Source organism: Phaethon aethereus, assembly GCF_964289735.1.
Source record: "Phaethon aethereus genome assembly, chromosome: 1".
Lineage (NCBI taxonomy): Eukaryota > Metazoa > Chordata > Aves > Phaethontiformes > Phaethontidae > Phaethon > Phaethon aethereus.
Genome location: NC_138575.1, coordinates 215445517 through 215462967, shown reverse-complemented (window position 1 = coordinate 215462967; position 17451 = coordinate 215445517). Strand labels below are relative to the sequence as shown.

The following is a 17451-nucleotide window of genomic DNA, read 5'->3' as shown; positions in this document are numbered from 1 at the left end:
TCTGAAAGTTATTTTTAAATAATACTTTTACATTCTGTTATAGCAAATCATATCCCCTCTGTAATGCAGGGAAAATAATTTTAGTTTAGAGATGCACTTTGTAGTTAAGATGTTGAGATGATAGGTGCTTTCGAGGCAAGATACAAAAAGTGCCTAGATTTTTGCTAGCATCAGTTTTCACAGAAAGGTCATCTGCGATAAGGTTGCTATCACGATTAAAACCAGCAACAGAGAGACAAGACCTCAGCCTCAGATGAAGAAGGAACAGGCCAGGCAGCTCTTAAAGTTAGTTATTTTTACACTTGCAGGTCCTGATGGTCTTGATCAGAGAGCACTGATGAAATCTGGCTGATGAAATCTGAGTGTTGACAATGGTTAGTTTTGAACACCTGTGTGGAGAGGGTAAAGTGAAAAGCTGGAAAGTGTAAGCGGAAAATTCGTCTTCAATGACATGAAGAAGAGGAGCCAAGGGACTATAAAGCCATCAGTTTCCTTTCAGAACCCCAGAAGAAGACTGGAACAAGTAGGAAATGTCTCTATAAGCACCTAGAAAAAGTTTGAAGAATAATGATTACCAAAGGCTGCCATACTCGTCTTTTGCAATTCTTTTTCACATTTTTCTCAGACAACACCATGTGCTGGGAGAGTTTAACACTGAAAGTGAGCCAAAAAAACCAAAGGTGTAATTCAGCAGGGACAACCGCAAGGTGCTTTCAGCAGAAATAATCAAACTATCTACTAACTAGTGCTTAACAGAAGACTGCTGGGAAAAGAATCCCGTAGAAGAGTATGCAGAACTTTGCTCGCTGTAGCATCTTGTCTTTTACACAGCATGCTGTGATGAAACATTCAAACACTATATTGGGATTTATAAATTGAGGTATGGTTTATAAGACATATGAGCAATCCTTTCATCCTTCACAGGTAAAGCTTTGAGCTTTCCACTTCAAGAAGGGTGTAGGCAAGTTGGAGGGACTCCAAGGGAAAGCAGTAAAAATGATCAGAGATTTAGAAAGCCCATCCTACAAGGAAAGAATGAGTGATCTGAAGACATTTATCTGAAATACCAAAGACTTAGAGGGGGGTTATGGGTTCACCAATGACAGTCTTGCCTTGTGGCACATCTTTGAAGAGTGAGTTTGCTCTGAGTGCCCCCTAGAAAGGGCGTGAAACAAAATTTAATAGACAAATTATGATAAACAAGATTTGGACTGGATTTAGGATTGTGATGTGTTAGATTACCAGGTAGGTCACCAGCTCTGTAGCATGGGAAATACACAGGTGCACCAGACAGCCATTTGTTAGCCATGATGCAACTGTAGTTCGTACTGCCTCAGGTTGAGAAGATAAATTATCCATTGAGTTTCTTCCAGCCACAAGATTCAGTGATCATAACAAGATTTTCTCAGTTCACTGCAGTATGAAGACAAACAGTAGGCATAGGGCTATCTAAGTCCTGTACCTGCAGAAATAAAGAAGGGTGTCTTCCAGACAAAAAACACAAACATTTCTTTTATTTGTTCTCAATGGTAATTTAGTATTTTTTATTTCCCTCTTTTTTTGTTTCAGTTATGACTAAGAGGGATAAAACATTTTTAGAAAAGAAATGTCTGCACATATGGAAGTATTAATGAATATTTGAGAAATAATGAGAAAAAAGGACAGCAGATTTGCTACCCTGGACTTCAGGAGAGCAAACTTTGATCTGTTCAGGGAGCTATTTAGCAGAGTACCCTGGGAATCTGCTTTTGAGGGCTTAGGAGTCCACAAGTGCTGGTCAGTCTTTAAGATCTACCTTTTAGAAGCACAGGAGCAGGCAATTCCACTGTGTTCTAAGTCAAGGATGCAGGGCAGAAGACCAAGTTGGCTGAACAGGGAACTCTTCATGGGGCTCAGGAGGAAAAAGAAATTGTATGATCTCTGGAAGCAAGTCAGGCTTCCAAGGAAGATTACAGAGCTGTGGTTCATTTATGCAGGGAGAAGACACAAAAGGCCAAAGCTCAATTAGAGTTCAAACTTGCCAGTGCTATGTTAGAGAACAAGAAGGACTTTTTTAAGTACATTAATAGCAAGAGGAGGTCTAAAGAAAACATTGGACTGATACTTGTCAAAGATGGTCATCTGACTAATAGGGATGAAGTAAAAGCGGGGGCATTCTTTTTCTTCAGTCTTCAATAATACTGCTAGACCTTGAGCTGCCCAGTCCCCTGAGTCAGAGAAGCACAAGTTTGGCAACAGTGACTTTCCATTTGTGGACACCGAAATTGTAAGCGACCAGCTGTATCAGCTGAATGTTCACAAGTCCATGGGGCCTGATGGGATTCATCCCAGAGTACTGAAGGAGCTGGTGGGTGTTATGACAAGACCCCTCTCAACCATCAGCCAAAGGTCGGGGGAGTCTGGGGAAGTCCCTGCTGACTGGAAGCTAGACAGTGTTATTCAAATTTACAAAAAGGGTGTGAGGGAAGACCCAAGGAATAGCAGATGTCTTAGCCTAACCTCAGTTCCTGGAAAAATTGTGGAGAAGATTATACTGGGTACTATTGAAAGGCATTTAAAGAATAATGGGATCATCAGGCACAGTCAACGTGGGTTCACAGAGAGAAAGTCCTTTTTAACTAGTTTGATATCCTTCTATGATAAGGTCACCCATGTGATGAATGAAGGGAAGGTGGGAATGTAGTTTTTCTGGATTTTAGTAAGGCTTTTGATACTGTCCCTCACAGTATCCTTCGGGACAAGCTGTCCAGCTGTGGGATGAGCAGGTTCAGGGGGCACTGGGTGAAGAACTGGCTTAAGGGCAGAGCTAATGGGGTTGTAGTGAATGAAGCTACATCTGGCTGGTGACTGGTCACCAGTGGTGTTCCTCGGGGTTCAATTCTAGGGCCAGTTCTGTTCAATATATTTATCAACAACCTGGATGCAGGAGTTGAATGGACCATTAGCAAACTGGGAGGTGCTCTGATGGAACCTCTCAAGGAACTAATAGCAGGGTTTTTCATTCTACTGTATCTCATGAAGAGCCCTGATGAAAAATATCAGGGAAACACTTACTCAGAGAAAATCTGTAGTCTAACCCAGCCTGAAACGATCACATTTAAGTGATACGGTTTGAATCTCAACACTGTTAAGCACAAGCTCTTAGAAAATCTTTCATGCTCTGGGACTAGTCTGAAAAAATCTGCATTTCTAAATGCAGATTTCAAATATGGGGTTGCATTATCTTTCTAGTTACATATACCAGAGTACAACTCCCTCAGCAAATATTTAGCATAATTTCTGAGAAGTCACAAGTGTCTGATTTTACTCATTTTACTCTGTGAGAGTATAGGGTGCTTCTTACTGGCAAATAAAACATTTTTGTTTCATTTTGTTACTTTTGCATCTCTTGATGAAAGAAAGCATCATCAATAAACTGAACTAAGGGACCAAAGTACAGTTTCAGGGAGACAAAATAGTCAAAGCAAAGTGCAATGATTCATGAATCCATTTCCAGAGTGTCTTCACCTTATTACTACAGTTCGGTAAGCACCATCTTTCTTCTTTCTCTGTATCATTTATATGCTTGCAAACTTGTAACATCAGGGCTCTGTAAATCACCTAACATCAAAAACCAAAATTACTTGTAAATTTTTGTCTTGATTTCTCTCTGTATCTTTTAAAAAGGAAGTAACTGAATGGATGGCAGATTATTTATGAGTTGATTGAAAATAGATAAAAGGCTACAAGATGAACTTTGATTTCATTTTGTATTTTCAAGCTTCAACATAACTGGCAGAGAACATTTCAAGAAAGTATTTCTGTCCAGCTTTACAACAGGGATAAGATAATGCTAAATTGCCCTCATCAGATGGAGGACGAACAAAAGAAACTGATGAGTCTCTCCCTGACATTTATGTTTGTTAAACAGATCCCAAACTGACAGACTGCTCCTTCTGTCTCCGTTTTATTGGTGACAAATTATTAAATATTTGTCTAGAAGAGCCATCCAACTTGGAAAGCAATGACCCAGCTGTGCTCAGTTAAAGATATACCACCTAATGTTATACAAAGCAAATAATATTTCTTCATGAATTAGAATAGTTGTCTCCTGTGTCAAGTCTGTAGGTTTCAAGAATGAATCTTGATTGGAAAAAATGGTGGGAAAAGCACAGCTTTACATATAACCATGACTTAAAAAAAATAACATCGCATCAGAAAGTAATAACTACCTTAAAACAGATCTTGGTGTGCACATCTACAGGAACAAATGCTTTTCACTGAGGTTATTAGGAGGTGAAATAACTTATGCTGCTGTCAGTAATTACAGTAATTTGTGCAGAAATTTAGGTAGGTACTATATGTTAATGACAAAGTATGATTGACCGTCAGCATAAATTTGGTTCCTATGCCTGAAACAACTGGTGTACTTTCTGCGTGGAAGGTGAACCATATTTCAGCATTCGAACACAAGTTAAAATACAATGTATAAACAATAGCAGGTTCTTTGGATCTTCTTAGTGCAGTCATTCCAGGTTTCTGTAACTACTTGCTTGTCTCTCGGCACTGCAGAGGAGCCCTGGCATGTTGTTTTTGTTTCTTTGCCCAAAAGTTACGTGTCTGAATTTATGTGGCATCAGGAATTAAATAGAGTCAGGTGAAATTTAAGAGCATGAGCAGCAGGTGAAAGGGAAAAAAGCCTTCAAGATTTTGTCTGAATTGTCTGGTGAAGAGACGAGACAGTTAGGGAAAGGGGACTTCTCTTCGTTAATGAAAGGGCAGGGGTGAGGGTGGGATAAAAAAAAAACAAAACAAAGCCCCTTGCTAAAAATGTGCTGCTAATGCTGAAAAAAAATAGAATGAGAAAAAATGGTAGTCTTTAACAGTCTGTTCATATCACATTCAGCCATATAGTCACTTATGTTGTTTTTAACATTATTCCCTGCGAGATGTAAATCACACGGATCCTATCATACAGGCAGCCAGCTAGATAATGTCTAACCTAATCAAAAATTCTGATTTGTAGTGACTCTGGATCTGAGGACTATTTGTCCTTGTGGGTGCACCAAAAATATGCAAAAACTTCCTGCGTGAACAGGAAGTCAAGGTGCATGCACAGCTTCCATTGTAGGCATATGCAAAGCTGGCATGGAAATGTGAGAAAAGACGTTTCAAGAAAACCAAATTGTAAGCAGTTAATCCTGTTTCTAAGTGGCAGATCTTGGATTTATCTGCTTTACATCACTAATCTTCACTTTTTAAAAAACATAATTTGACTGTTTTTAATATGAAGTATTCAGACTTGGTATATCATGCGGCTTCTCCTAAAAGAGATGAACTGATTGCTATAATTCCTGGAGTGTCAGTATATGTCAAAAATGAAATATTTTTCTCTTTCTTGCACTTATGCTAGTAAAATTGTGTCAGTGTGACTTAATGTGATTTTCAGTGAACCTGAATCCTCATTAATGCTTTAAAAATCAGCTTATTGTGAATGATTAGGAATACTGCCTTCTCTTTTCAAGACAACTTTTAAGGTACTGTTGAGAATTTGTGTTGTTAGGCCACTGCTCATTGTCTGTACTTTATGGGAAATTTATTCCTATTTAATTTGAATAAATGTAAAGATATAGAATAAAAACAACTTCTTATGAGGCTCGAAGTGTATTTTCCTAGTTTGCTCTTTCCTTTCTTTTCAACTACATCTGAAGGGAATGTATCTTTAGGCATAAATATATACAGACAAAAGATTCATAATGGGAAAAACATTTAACTGCAAAACTGAATAGAAAAGAAGGGATTGTTTTCATTTGCACTTTAGAGATTTTTTTTATAAATTTCTACAAATAGCAGTGTAATTTAACAAGATGTGTTTGCAAGGCTTTATTAAAGATTGCAGAGAGATTATCTTTACTGTTATGATAATGTAAAGCCAATGCTTTATCTACTGTTCCTGCAGCATGATTGTTTTTAAACATGCACTCGCTGCCTTGCAGGTATGCTAACATTTGCCTCACAATCTCACTTTCATCTCCTCTATGGCTGGAAATGTAAACAATTTTTTTAAGCCAAGGAGCGTAACACTGTGTCCTGAGAACAGGTTCTTTTCTTTCTTGTTGTAACCCAATAGGTTCGACTGCAATGTTTGACTTCAATGCCCAAAATAATGAAAAAGCAGTTTGAAAAGGGTTATAGTTGTTTAAATTTGCTTCTGAAGCCAGAGCAGAGTAACTCAGCAAAAAAAAAATCCCTGAAATATCCGGAAGATTTTTTTCTATATTCTGGCCTCCTCTGCATTTCTGACTTTTGTGGGTCTCAGATGATGTTGATGAACCCCTTGTGTCCAAAGAAAAGAAAACACATTGCATTCTCCTATCTCCAGCAAGCTCAGAGGAAGCAACATTAGGCAGGGAGCTTTCTGGGATACCCCAGCACACAGCTGTTTTGCAACAGGCATAAAGAACTGTAGGTAGCAGTGTGGTAGCCAAATTTTTAAATTACATGTGCTGTCTACTGGTATGGATAGCAGTTTGTAAAATTTGACATGGAGACCGCAAACGTGCTTAGGTATTCTCAGTCAAAGGTACAGAAATTGGCCTGCCCTCAGTGCTGACCCAGTGATCGCCAGCCAGCAGCTCCTACCGCAGTCTCTCCTCTGTTGGGTTTTAGCCGCCTGCCGTTCTTCCAAGCCTTTAGTCCTTCAGAGAGCTGTTTGAGGCAGTATGAATGAACATATGCACCAGTGTATTGAAGGCATTTTAATCCCTGTGAGATCATTATCTCTGTTCTCTCTCTCTCATCAAGCAAGCAGAGAGAACAGACCTCTGCAGATTCCTGCACTGGGCTGCACAGCAAGTTTGTGTTACTATAATGTTCTAAATTTCAATTAAATTTTTCTTTTTATTAAATTAAGAATAGTTAAAATTAGAACTATTTTATCTAAACTTATTTTAAAAGTTTGAATTTGCAGTGTTTAAAAATTATGCAGATAAAGGCAGATGAAAGGTGAAAAATTTTACTGTTTACTTTCTACTAAAATCTCTGACCAAAATCTGCCTCCATACATCTCAGTGTTGCTGTGCAATCGGTGCTCATTTGCAAGGAAAGGATTTTCTTTGCCTGTTGTATAGTCTAAACTGCCAAACAGTATTCAGTCACAGCATCTCTCATGAGCATGCTGGCCATACTCCGTGGAAGTATTGTGTGTGCTGTCCAGTTCAATGCTCAGCAGAGGCTGTACTGAAATCTAGCATCTCTGTTGGTTCGGTAGCATGGAAAGGTGATGCACTGGCAGCGAGACTGTAGGGATTAATGAAAATAATAACTCTAAAAATGGCTGTGGGCATGAACAAAGGAACTGTGTAACAACTGCTGGAAAAATAGCTGAAGGCATGAGTATTTAATGACACACAGTGTAAAGAGGACAATAATTTTCTCCTTGTGTAAGGTCGTTTCAGACAATATTCTTCTTACGTTGGTGGCACTGTGCATCATTTTTATTCTGTCTGACATCAACTGGGAAATAACTGAAAACACTAGATATTTCTGAAAAAAAAAAGTCAAAACAGTAAGGAAGATGCTTGAAGTTTTTAACCCAAGGCCATTAAAAAGAAACACTAGGTAATGATAAGCTCAGATTTGTAGGGGCTTAGGCCGTTTTCCCAGTCAAGGCTTTTATCAAATTATTGGTTACAAAAAGAGCCTTCTGAAGTGATCTGGGAGCAGGGTCTGAAAGAGGAATTAACGATGGCAATGAAAGTAGGCAGCATTTTAGTATGTTATGAATATTCATTAAAGTTTTATGAATCATACTGTACTTTAGACTGACTTTTTCATCCACAGAACAAAATGTAGTCAAGTTTTATTCACGTAAATCCTTCTGGTATAAGCTGTCACATAAGTCGGGAATAGGAGTTGTTATAAGAACTCCCTCAAATAAATTGATACTTGAATCTACCCCTACAGCACAAAGGAGATGAGATCAAGTGACATGTCCTATGCTTGGAATTAATATTTCTCAGGAATTGATTAATGGGATGAAAAATAAAGACAGAAAGAGAGAGCTCTGTAGAGGAAGATCAGTCCCTCCTTGTAACATTGTATAATTATTATGAAACGTATTTTAATTTTTGTTTTGTAACGTATTTCATTTTTGTGTGTACTAAATAATAAAGGAGCCTGCTGTTAGTAATGAACACTAATCATAAGTCACAGCTATAACAAGCTTATTAAACTTCCACAAGTGTGGGGTGCTACTTTTAAATATGTGCTATAACTCTCCTCCAGGAAAACTAAAATTGGCAACTAGAGGCTTGAGAAAAGGAGCAGGGGGACATATTCCCTGCTGCTCCTCTCTTTATAATTAACCTTGTTTTAGTTTGTTTATTCATATAGCACTTGATATAACTGTGGTACCTGTCAAAACAAGTCAATCAAATTATATCAGTCAAAGCATTTATATTACCCATGTTCCTTTTCTCCCTCCAAGTGGAATTTGATTAATTAGAAACCTGGATTGGACTTCATTGCTCCAGGTTTGACAATTTCATTGGTAGCTTCATCAGTATGATACTGTTCTCCCTTTCAGAGGAAAAAGGAGACTATACAAATATTTGCTCTGTAAGCTTAAATATTTTCAGTAATAAACCAACACTGAGATATATTTTTTGTAAGTGGCTGGTCTGTGGAAAGGCAGGAGCTAGCTCAGTTTGGGTTTCTCATTGCCTTGTCCGGTTGTTCACAGGATCATGGTCAATCTGCGTTGTCCCACAGCACGGCCAGGCTTACAATGCCAGGGAAGGTCCTCGGTGGGGCAAGTTGTCGCATGGGCACTTTCTGGTTGTATTATCTTGTTTTGCTGCCTGAAACAGTTTCATAACATCTAAGTTCATACCGTGTTCTACAGCAAATCATGTTGTATCACACCTGTAGAAAACGATTGTGGCAAAAAGCAATGAGAGACCATACAGGAGTGGAGTTACATTTATTCATTAAATCTCCAGATAAGTTCCCAGTTATGCTCATTCTCTCATATATTTCATTCACTCTTCATTTCACCCACATCCTCACAAGCCCCAGGATGCATGTGCTGAGGTGGCCTGGCTCACTCATGTGTGACACAAAGGCCATGGGACGTTGAACCTTTACCACATCTCTTGGCATTTTCTTGACTGGCAACCATGGACTAACTTTTGGACAGATGATTTATGCCTTCTAGGCGTCCCCTCCCCTGTTGTTATGGGATGGTCCTTTACTTATTATTTACTTTACATATTTCTTTCTTCAGTCTCTAAGTCTTAGACAAGGCAGCTGCTCGTTGCCCGTTTTTCTTCACTTAGTTAACACATGTCTGTCTTTATCACTCTGATATGCTTTCCTGTTGGGCTTACAGCCAAGAGAATGGTATATGTCACATGCTGTAGTCTTGGTGACAACATCCCACTGTTATGGTACTGGGTCTTCTGCTGACAAGACACCTGTGCAGTGGTCTTAAAGTCCAGACATTCTGTCCGGACTTGACAGAAATGACTCATTTTTTGGTTTATTGCTAGAAATCTTCTGTATTGTCAAAACATATAATTTCTCTAACCTTTGTTCTTTCTTCTAGTGCTTACATGCACATTTCCATTCATATTTGATTTGTTTCTAGCCTAATATTTCTGTTAGGAGTCCTCTGCATTTTGTGGCGTCACCAAATTACTCTATGTTCAACAGGTCACTTTGTCACCTTACTTGGTGACAGTAAGGCATGCTGTGGTAAACCCAGGAATCCGGCAATTTGGAATTATGCATTTATGTCTCTAGAGCAGACTGTTTTGGTTAACTACCTGCAAATCGCACACTTCTTAATTACATTTTAAGGTTATGACTTAAATGCTACTTTATTTGGCTTCCCCATTATTTGGAGGTTCCCAGCTGGGACTCTGAAACTCATGTTGGATTTACCCTCTAAAATCCTCATTCTGTTTGCTGGTTTAAAATAAACTTGATTCTTTGTGCAGGATAGTAGCAAAATGCAGCATCCCATTTGGGTTAGGAGTAAGAGTTTCATTTAACTTCACTTCTTATTAGTAAGCTGGCATTATCTAGCTGCAGTTGATCTTTTAGGCTCCCTCTCTGGTTACTGGAAAGTGATATGCCCACAGTGTGATTCATCCCCTGTGTCTTAAACAGTGATTTTATTATTATCACAGAGGCACCTGTTGCTGGACTAATCATAGCAGGAGCCTCCATGCCTACTTTTTACCAGAAAAGTAGTTAGAACCTACGTTTTTACTAATATATTGGTGCATTTAAAACTTGTATCTGGTGCAGCAAATAATGCAAAATAGATCTCACTTTTTCTGAAATAGCTATGACTGAGATTTGGGAGGCTTTTGAATTGTTTTGGCTGTAACTTTTTGTCTTTGTGGTTTCATTATCCTTTCAAATATTTTAATGTTTTGTTTACTGATAATCCAGGGAAAAGATATGAATAAATATCCTTGATTATTCTTAATAACAGCACTTCTTCTGCTGTTTCCAATTCTAATGCAATAGCTCTTTCCCCTGTCCCTTTTCCTCTTTGTGATAACAGTATTGATTCCTGTCTTGTTCCACTATTACGATGTTATTATCCACAGGATCAGCGATGAGCATTTGTGGAACCCAAAGGCAGATGAATTTTACAAACACCCATCCAGTGCAAATGGAAAGAAATAGAGTTTGATTAATCTTCCCTATTTTACACAATCTTTTATGTGCCTATTCTCTTCAGTGGTTTTGAACGAAGTTGAGGACAACCAAGGGATCAGGCCCAGCCAACACAGGGTCATGAAATGCAGGTCCTGCTTGACCAACCTGATCTCCTTCTATGGCCAGGTGACCCACCTAGTGGATGAGGGAAAGGCTGTGGACGTTGTCTACCTGGACTTTAGTAAAGCCTTTGACAGCATCTCCCACAGCATTTTCCTGGAGAAACTGGTGGCTTGTGGCTTAGACAGGTTTACTCTTCGCTGGGTGAGGAACTGGCTGGAAGGCCGAGCCCAGAGAGTTGTGGTGAACAGCGTTAAATCCGGCTGGCGGCCGGTCACAAGCGGTGTTCCCCAGGGCTCGGTTCTGGGGCTGGTCTTGTTTAATATCTTTATTGATGATCTGGATGAGGGGATCGAGTGCTCCCTCAGGAAGTTTGCAGATGACACCAAGTTGGGTGGGAGTGTTGATCTGCTGGAGGGTAGGAGGGCTCTGCAGAGGGATCTGGACAGGCTGGATTGATGGGACAAGGCCAACTGTATGAGGTTTAATAAGGCCAAGTGCAGGGTCCTGCACTTGGGTCACGACAACCCCATGCAATGCTACAGGCTTGGGGAGGAGTGGCTGGAGAGCAGCCCGGTGGAAAGGGACCTGGGGGTGCTGGTTGACAGCCGGCTGAACATGAGCTGGCAGTGTGCCCAGGTGGCCAAGAAGGCCAACAGCGTCCTGGCCTGTATCAGCACTAGTGTGGCCAGCAGGAGCAGGGAAGTGATCGTGCCCCTGGACTGGGCACTGGTGAGGCCGCAGCTTGAATCCTGTGTTCAGTTTTGGGCCCCTCACTACAAGAAGGATGCTGAGGTGCTGGAGCGTGTCCAGAGAAGGGCAACGAAGCTGGTGAGGGGTCTGGAGCACAAGTCTTATGAGGAGCGGCTGAGGGAACTGGGGTTGTTTAATCTGGAGAAGAGGAGGCTGAGGGGAGACCTTATCGCTCTCTACAACTACCTGAAAGGGGGTTGTGGCGATGAGGGTGTTGGTCTCTTCTCCCAAGTAACTAGTGATAGGACGAGAGGAAATGGCCTCAAGTTGCGCCAGGGGAGGTTTAGATGGGATATTAGGAAAAATTTCTTCACTGAGAGGGTGATCAGGCATTGGAACAGGCTGCCCAGGGAGGTGGTGGAGTCACCATCTCTGGAAGTGTTCAAAAGATGTGTGGATGTGGCACTTCAGGACATGGTTTAGGGGACATGGTGGCGCTGGATTAATGGTTGGACTTGATGATCTCGAAGGTCCTTTCCAACCTAGTGATTCTGTGATTCTGTGATTCTGTGATTCTGTGAATGATTCTCTGTTTTTAAAAGAGTAAGAATCTGATATGAGACTAACCTGATGTAGCTAGTGGCAAGAGGGATCTGCACCAGGGATGTACAAACCTTTCTGAGGTCTTAAAACAAACCAGAAACCTTCAGTCTAAATGGAGGTGAGACTCTAACCCAGGTTGTGATCTTTTATAGCACTGATCTTCCCACCCACCTCTTCCCACATCCAGCCCCCAGCCTTTCAGAAACCGAGTGATTCATCTCATCTCTTTCAGATGTCTCTCTGAGATGCGATGAATCATGCTTTAAAAGCCCTTAATGCATTGTCATTGATCATAAAGGTAGCAGAAATGATTAGCTTAGTTGTCTGATGTCGTTTGGCCATATGAATCCTACTCAAAAGTTTTATTGTAGTACACTTTCCTAGTGCCCTAGCAATTAACAAAAGTCATTTAAGTAAAATTAAACAGGCCATTGTTCCATTCCCCACTCTTCCCAAGAAGAAATCTTTTAAAGGCAAGTATGAGTAGGCAATGAAACTAAATCATTATCGATAATAAAGACATGGAAAATCTCTCTCTTCCTCAGTTGTCTTTCCTACCCACTCTCCATTTTCTCCTTGCAGTTTTCCCCCCCATCTTGTTCTGCTCTTTTAAACCTTTTTACATCCAGTGCTGTTTTTTTGGATCCCAAAGGTAGACGTTGCTTACAAACACAATGCAGCCCCATGCATTGTAGTGTATCTACATTTTATGTAGACTAGAGAAGTAGGAAAAGTTACTCCTTTCATCATTGTAATTCATCATTATCATTCACTTCTGTAATGGGAATAGCATGTGTTAGTGCTCTTTTTTTGGCAGTTTCATACATTATTTGTGATGATACGACCATGCAAACAAAGAGCAAACACCAGCACCCTACTCAGCACTGCAGAAAATGGAAGGGATTATCTTTGCTACTATTTGCTTATATTGCAGCAGAACCAGGCTGAATTAAGATCCGCTTTGCACAAAATACAGAACAGCTATGTGGCCAGAAATTACTTTGCCCTTTACAAGCGTACAGTGTTAATAAAGGGGAGAGAAGAGGATTGGAGCATACCATAAACTAATCTTCCCAAGGTCATGACCTAGGTGAGCAGTGGAGCTGAAGAAAGCTCTCTGGCTGCAGTCTAGCCCACTCATTTGCTCTCATCATCATTCTGGAATACTCTCAGATCTTCTCTTTACTGGTAGAAGAGTATGCAGATAGGGTTTGGGTCAAAAGGATGATAATTATGTCACCAAGGAACGTTGTTCAATCATCATTCCTGGTCCACAACTAATGCTTTAAAGAAAATTTCCACTCTTGATGCTTTCTTAGAATATCTTTTTGCTTCTTTGTTAGTAGTCCCAGGGTATGAACAGATTCTTCCATGCTGAGGAAATAATAATTTTGTTATCCTTATAGTTGTCCTGGAAGTAGCACATAAATAATAACAGTGATCACCAGCTTTACGTGGAAATTATCCCATACTTCTGAATTAACTTCATATGTATTGTTAATAGTAATCTCAAGTAATTAGGTAGTATTTCAATTTGAGATATAAATTCAGAGGGTTTTTTTGTAATTTACTGTTTTGGCACTATCCATTAAGTAGTCCATTATGTTATTTGACCTCACATCTTTTTTAAAGCTAAAATAATGATCAAATGAAAATAATGTGAGAAAAAAAATCAAAAGCATTTAATCAGACAAAAAACCTTTTCTCTGTAGTCGTACAGCTGCTAAAAAAGCTTTGTGTGTATTAAATATACCCTCCCTTAATTTTTATTGCCGAATCAGTCAGGCCTGTGAGTTTGCAAAAAAATGCCAAATTCCAGGCAACTAATTTTTTACTATTGCATTTCACTGCTACAGCTACAGGCTACAGTTGTTTTAAGAATGACTGAAGAGCATAGATTTCATAGATAAGACTAGTGATTATTCTCTAAATATGTATAACTACTTTTACTGTACAGCAAAAGAGGAATTCCTGGTTGAAGTAATAATCTAAGCAGGTTATTGTCGATAACACCTTATTTGTTCAGCTGGAAGTTCCCATTAACTATATGATCTATGAAAAATTATCTGTATAAGGTAGATTTTTATGGAAATAAAGCACTATAGTTTCTGTCTTTTCTCTGACTGAGAGATGAAAATGTTACAAATGAAAGCAATGATTTGTCTGTTTATGCAATGTGTCAGAGGATAGGAAAAGTAGGAAAAGGGTAAAAATGTCTTTTTTTTCTTCCCCCAAAATCTATTTATTATGCCTTCTTTTTCCTGAATCGTATTAGCATGTATTATTGACATTGTTCCAAAGTTTGGCTCTTTGGGTGTTTCTCTAGGAATTTCACAGATTGCTGAACAGAAGTTATATATGTACAAAGGACTATTGCTTTCTTATTTTATGCATCCGTAACCAAAGATATTTGTGTCCTAGAAAAATATGTGAAACAGATTTAAATCCAAATATCTACACCATTTATCTTTCACTTTCACAAACCCTTCATTGTATTACTACAGAAACTTGCAAAATCTGCAGTACACCTCTCCAAGTATTTTTCAAATTGTGTGGACAATCAAAATACCTTTGATTTTGTTCTGATAGGCAATGATGTATTTTATACCAATATTTAACAAAATAAACTCCAAGCTTCAGAGTTTTATTACTAGTCATGGAAAGTTGTGCCAAAACTTCTTGATGTAGGCTGCACTGGCCCCTGGCAAGGACAAGCCATGGGTATAGAATCATCACTGGTTCAATTCCTTTTGTCTCTACCTTTCTATAATTGTACATGATGAAGAATTTACTTAATTTATTTTTGTCCTGGACCTTCCAGGGAAAGTAAAAGAGTATTGACCCCAAAAATAGCTCCTATGTTATTTGTATTTCTGTAAAAAATGCTGTAATTATACAGTAGATTAAATACGTGCTACTCTTTCTTGCACTCCTCTTTAATGTTATATATTGTATTGATGATGTTTTGTTTTCCATATCTGCTCCAGGTCTGGGATTCAGTATTGCAGGAGGGGTTGGAAACCAACACATCCCTGGGGACAACAGCATTTATGTCACCAAGATTATCGATGGAGGAGCTGCGCAAAAAGATGGGAGGCTGCAGGTTGGAGATAGACTTCTCATGGTAAGTACAACAAATTTAAACCACATTTTATCTGGCTGAAAATCGTTTCACATAAGGACTTTCATTTACCATACATCTACTGGAGGTAACCATTAAAACTTTTGTAATAATTATATTTCCATCATCTTTATTTTTTCCCATCCTTTATATATATTTCTGAGACTGCAGTTATAAAAAAATTACTCTGGAAAACCAACATTTTATGAAGATAAGGCAATGGGTTATATTACTTTGACAAACCTTTAACTGAGAAGAGAATAAACGTATTATGCACATCAGCGACAAGTCAAAATACACCAGAAAACTTTAAAAGAAAGATTTCAGAAAAACTGTTCATTATGGCAGTAGTGATTCTACTGATCATTTTAAGACAATTGAAAGATGTGAAGACACTCCACTGAACTCTCATGTGTAGCCCCTATCAGTGGACTATTACCTACATTTCAGTAGATGTAGAAATGCTTTATATATATGTTCCATATAATGCTAAAAAAAAAACTTTTTCCATCTTTTTCCTTGAGGAAGTGTACTTATTCATCTGATGGATCTCACTTCAGGAAATTTGTCCTGATATTTGCAGTGCTAGTACATTGTTCCTTATAGATAATTCTTTCCCACTCACAGAGTTTGTTTAATTCTTTGTTGAGGGGGAAATCCTTGTGCTGGTGAATCAGCAGAAGTTAATCTATGTCAAGTTGTATTCATGCCAATGCATTTGCTTGTATTTCAGCAGGTAGAGAAACACTTTTTATATGAGTGCCATGAAAAAAAAGTACTGTGGTATCTCTGTTTTGTGATGTGATATCTAAGCAGTAAAAAATTGCTATGACCTTTTTTTGCTGCCCACAAAACAGTTCCTAATTGAGGAATTCAATTCCTAATCTTTCTTTGGCTAGGGACACTGTGTTACAGCCACATGTGAAGATGACCATTTATTTTATGCAGGGCATTAAACAGACAGGAAAGGAACTTGGTTCCTGGGTTGGTAACTGACTTTTTTTAAATAACGCAAAACAGCTTAAGGTTCAAACGGTGCTTTCAAAATAAATAAAAAAAAATTAAACTAGAACTTACAATTGGCATTTCTTCTTCGCAGGTTCTCAGCACAGTAAAACTCAAGTCACTCTTGCATAATGAAATTTTGGCTCATTTTTCTATAGAAATGTATATTTATATTTGCCAAAGTTGCAGTTTATTTTGTTCTTTTGCACCTTATAGCAAATCTGCTTGTGTTCAGCTGTTGGCTTTTTTCATTATAAGAATTCCTCAGAGTTTTTGTGCCATGTTAAAATTTTTGTTACCTTGCTCTTAATTTCTTCCAAATCTCTCAAGGTAATAAATAATACATACAAAAACCCCAGATGCAAAACCTCTGCATTTACCATCTCCCGTGTAATTTAATCAGGATGAATTTGAATAGAAAAATAATTATTTCATACACCACTATGTATAAATTCATCCTTTCCAGATTTTTATAGGGTTTGTCTATTAAGCATCTCTTCTCAGTCTTCAACCTGTGATTCACTGCGGTCAGATATAGATGTTTCTTCATTGTGACAAGTATATACCCATGAATCTGACCTCTGAAAATGTGCAGAGTAATTCTCAGTATGACAATCTGTGGTCTTTCTCAGTCTGCTGCTTTCCTTTCAGTCTGGGCCAGTTTTTTACTTAATGTCATCTCCTTTTATCACTGTGTGTAAAATGAGCAAAAAAACCAATTGTAATATTGCTCTCCGCTAGTCCAGACCAAGCTTTTCACTGTTATTTTCTTAAAAATTCTTTCAAGGATTTTTCCTTGAAGTCAACTTTCTCTTTGTATACCTTAACCATTAAAGAGATAAGTTTACAAGGTCAAAATCTGTTTCTGAAATTCGTGCAGGTTACAGACATGTTTTCTGGTTCTCTCCAAGACGACACCCTGATTTCTTTACAACTTGTGAGCCTTCAATATTTTTTCTCTCTATTTTGTGAGTATCTGTCAGTTCATGGCATTAACTTCACATTCCTTTGTGAAAAGTGAGTGAAAGATTACCTTCTTTTGACAGTGTATCAACACAATGTTACCCTTGTCATCTCTGCGGTCTTACTTCAGCTTCACTGATACCTTATTGATTATATATTTGAACACTTCCTTTTTTTTTTCTTCGCAGTAGTGCATCCTTTCTTGATCTTTGTTTTTTCCATCATTTCCCTATAAAATTTACCACGCTTTGTCATCCTCCTGGAATTCTCAGCAGATGCTGGGGGCTTGTTTA

At 38.6% G+C, this 17451-nt stretch overlaps 1 protein-coding gene across 5 annotated transcripts in view; it reads left to right on the top strand.

Moving 5' to 3' along the window:
• Positions 1-17451, top strand: part of DLG2 (discs large MAGUK scaffold protein 2) — a gene marked incomplete at both ends in the record, with an annotated part of 787463 nt that overhangs the window by 470128 nt on the left and 299884 nt on the right. For all 5 annotated transcript variants that reach the window (XM_082013954.1, XM_082013953.1, XM_082013952.1 and 2 more), the window contains one exon: positions 15057-15193. In XM_082013954.1, the coding sequence (XP_081870080.1) occupies positions 15057-15193 (137 nt within the window). The remainder of the gene's footprint in view (positions 1-15056; positions 15194-17451) is intronic.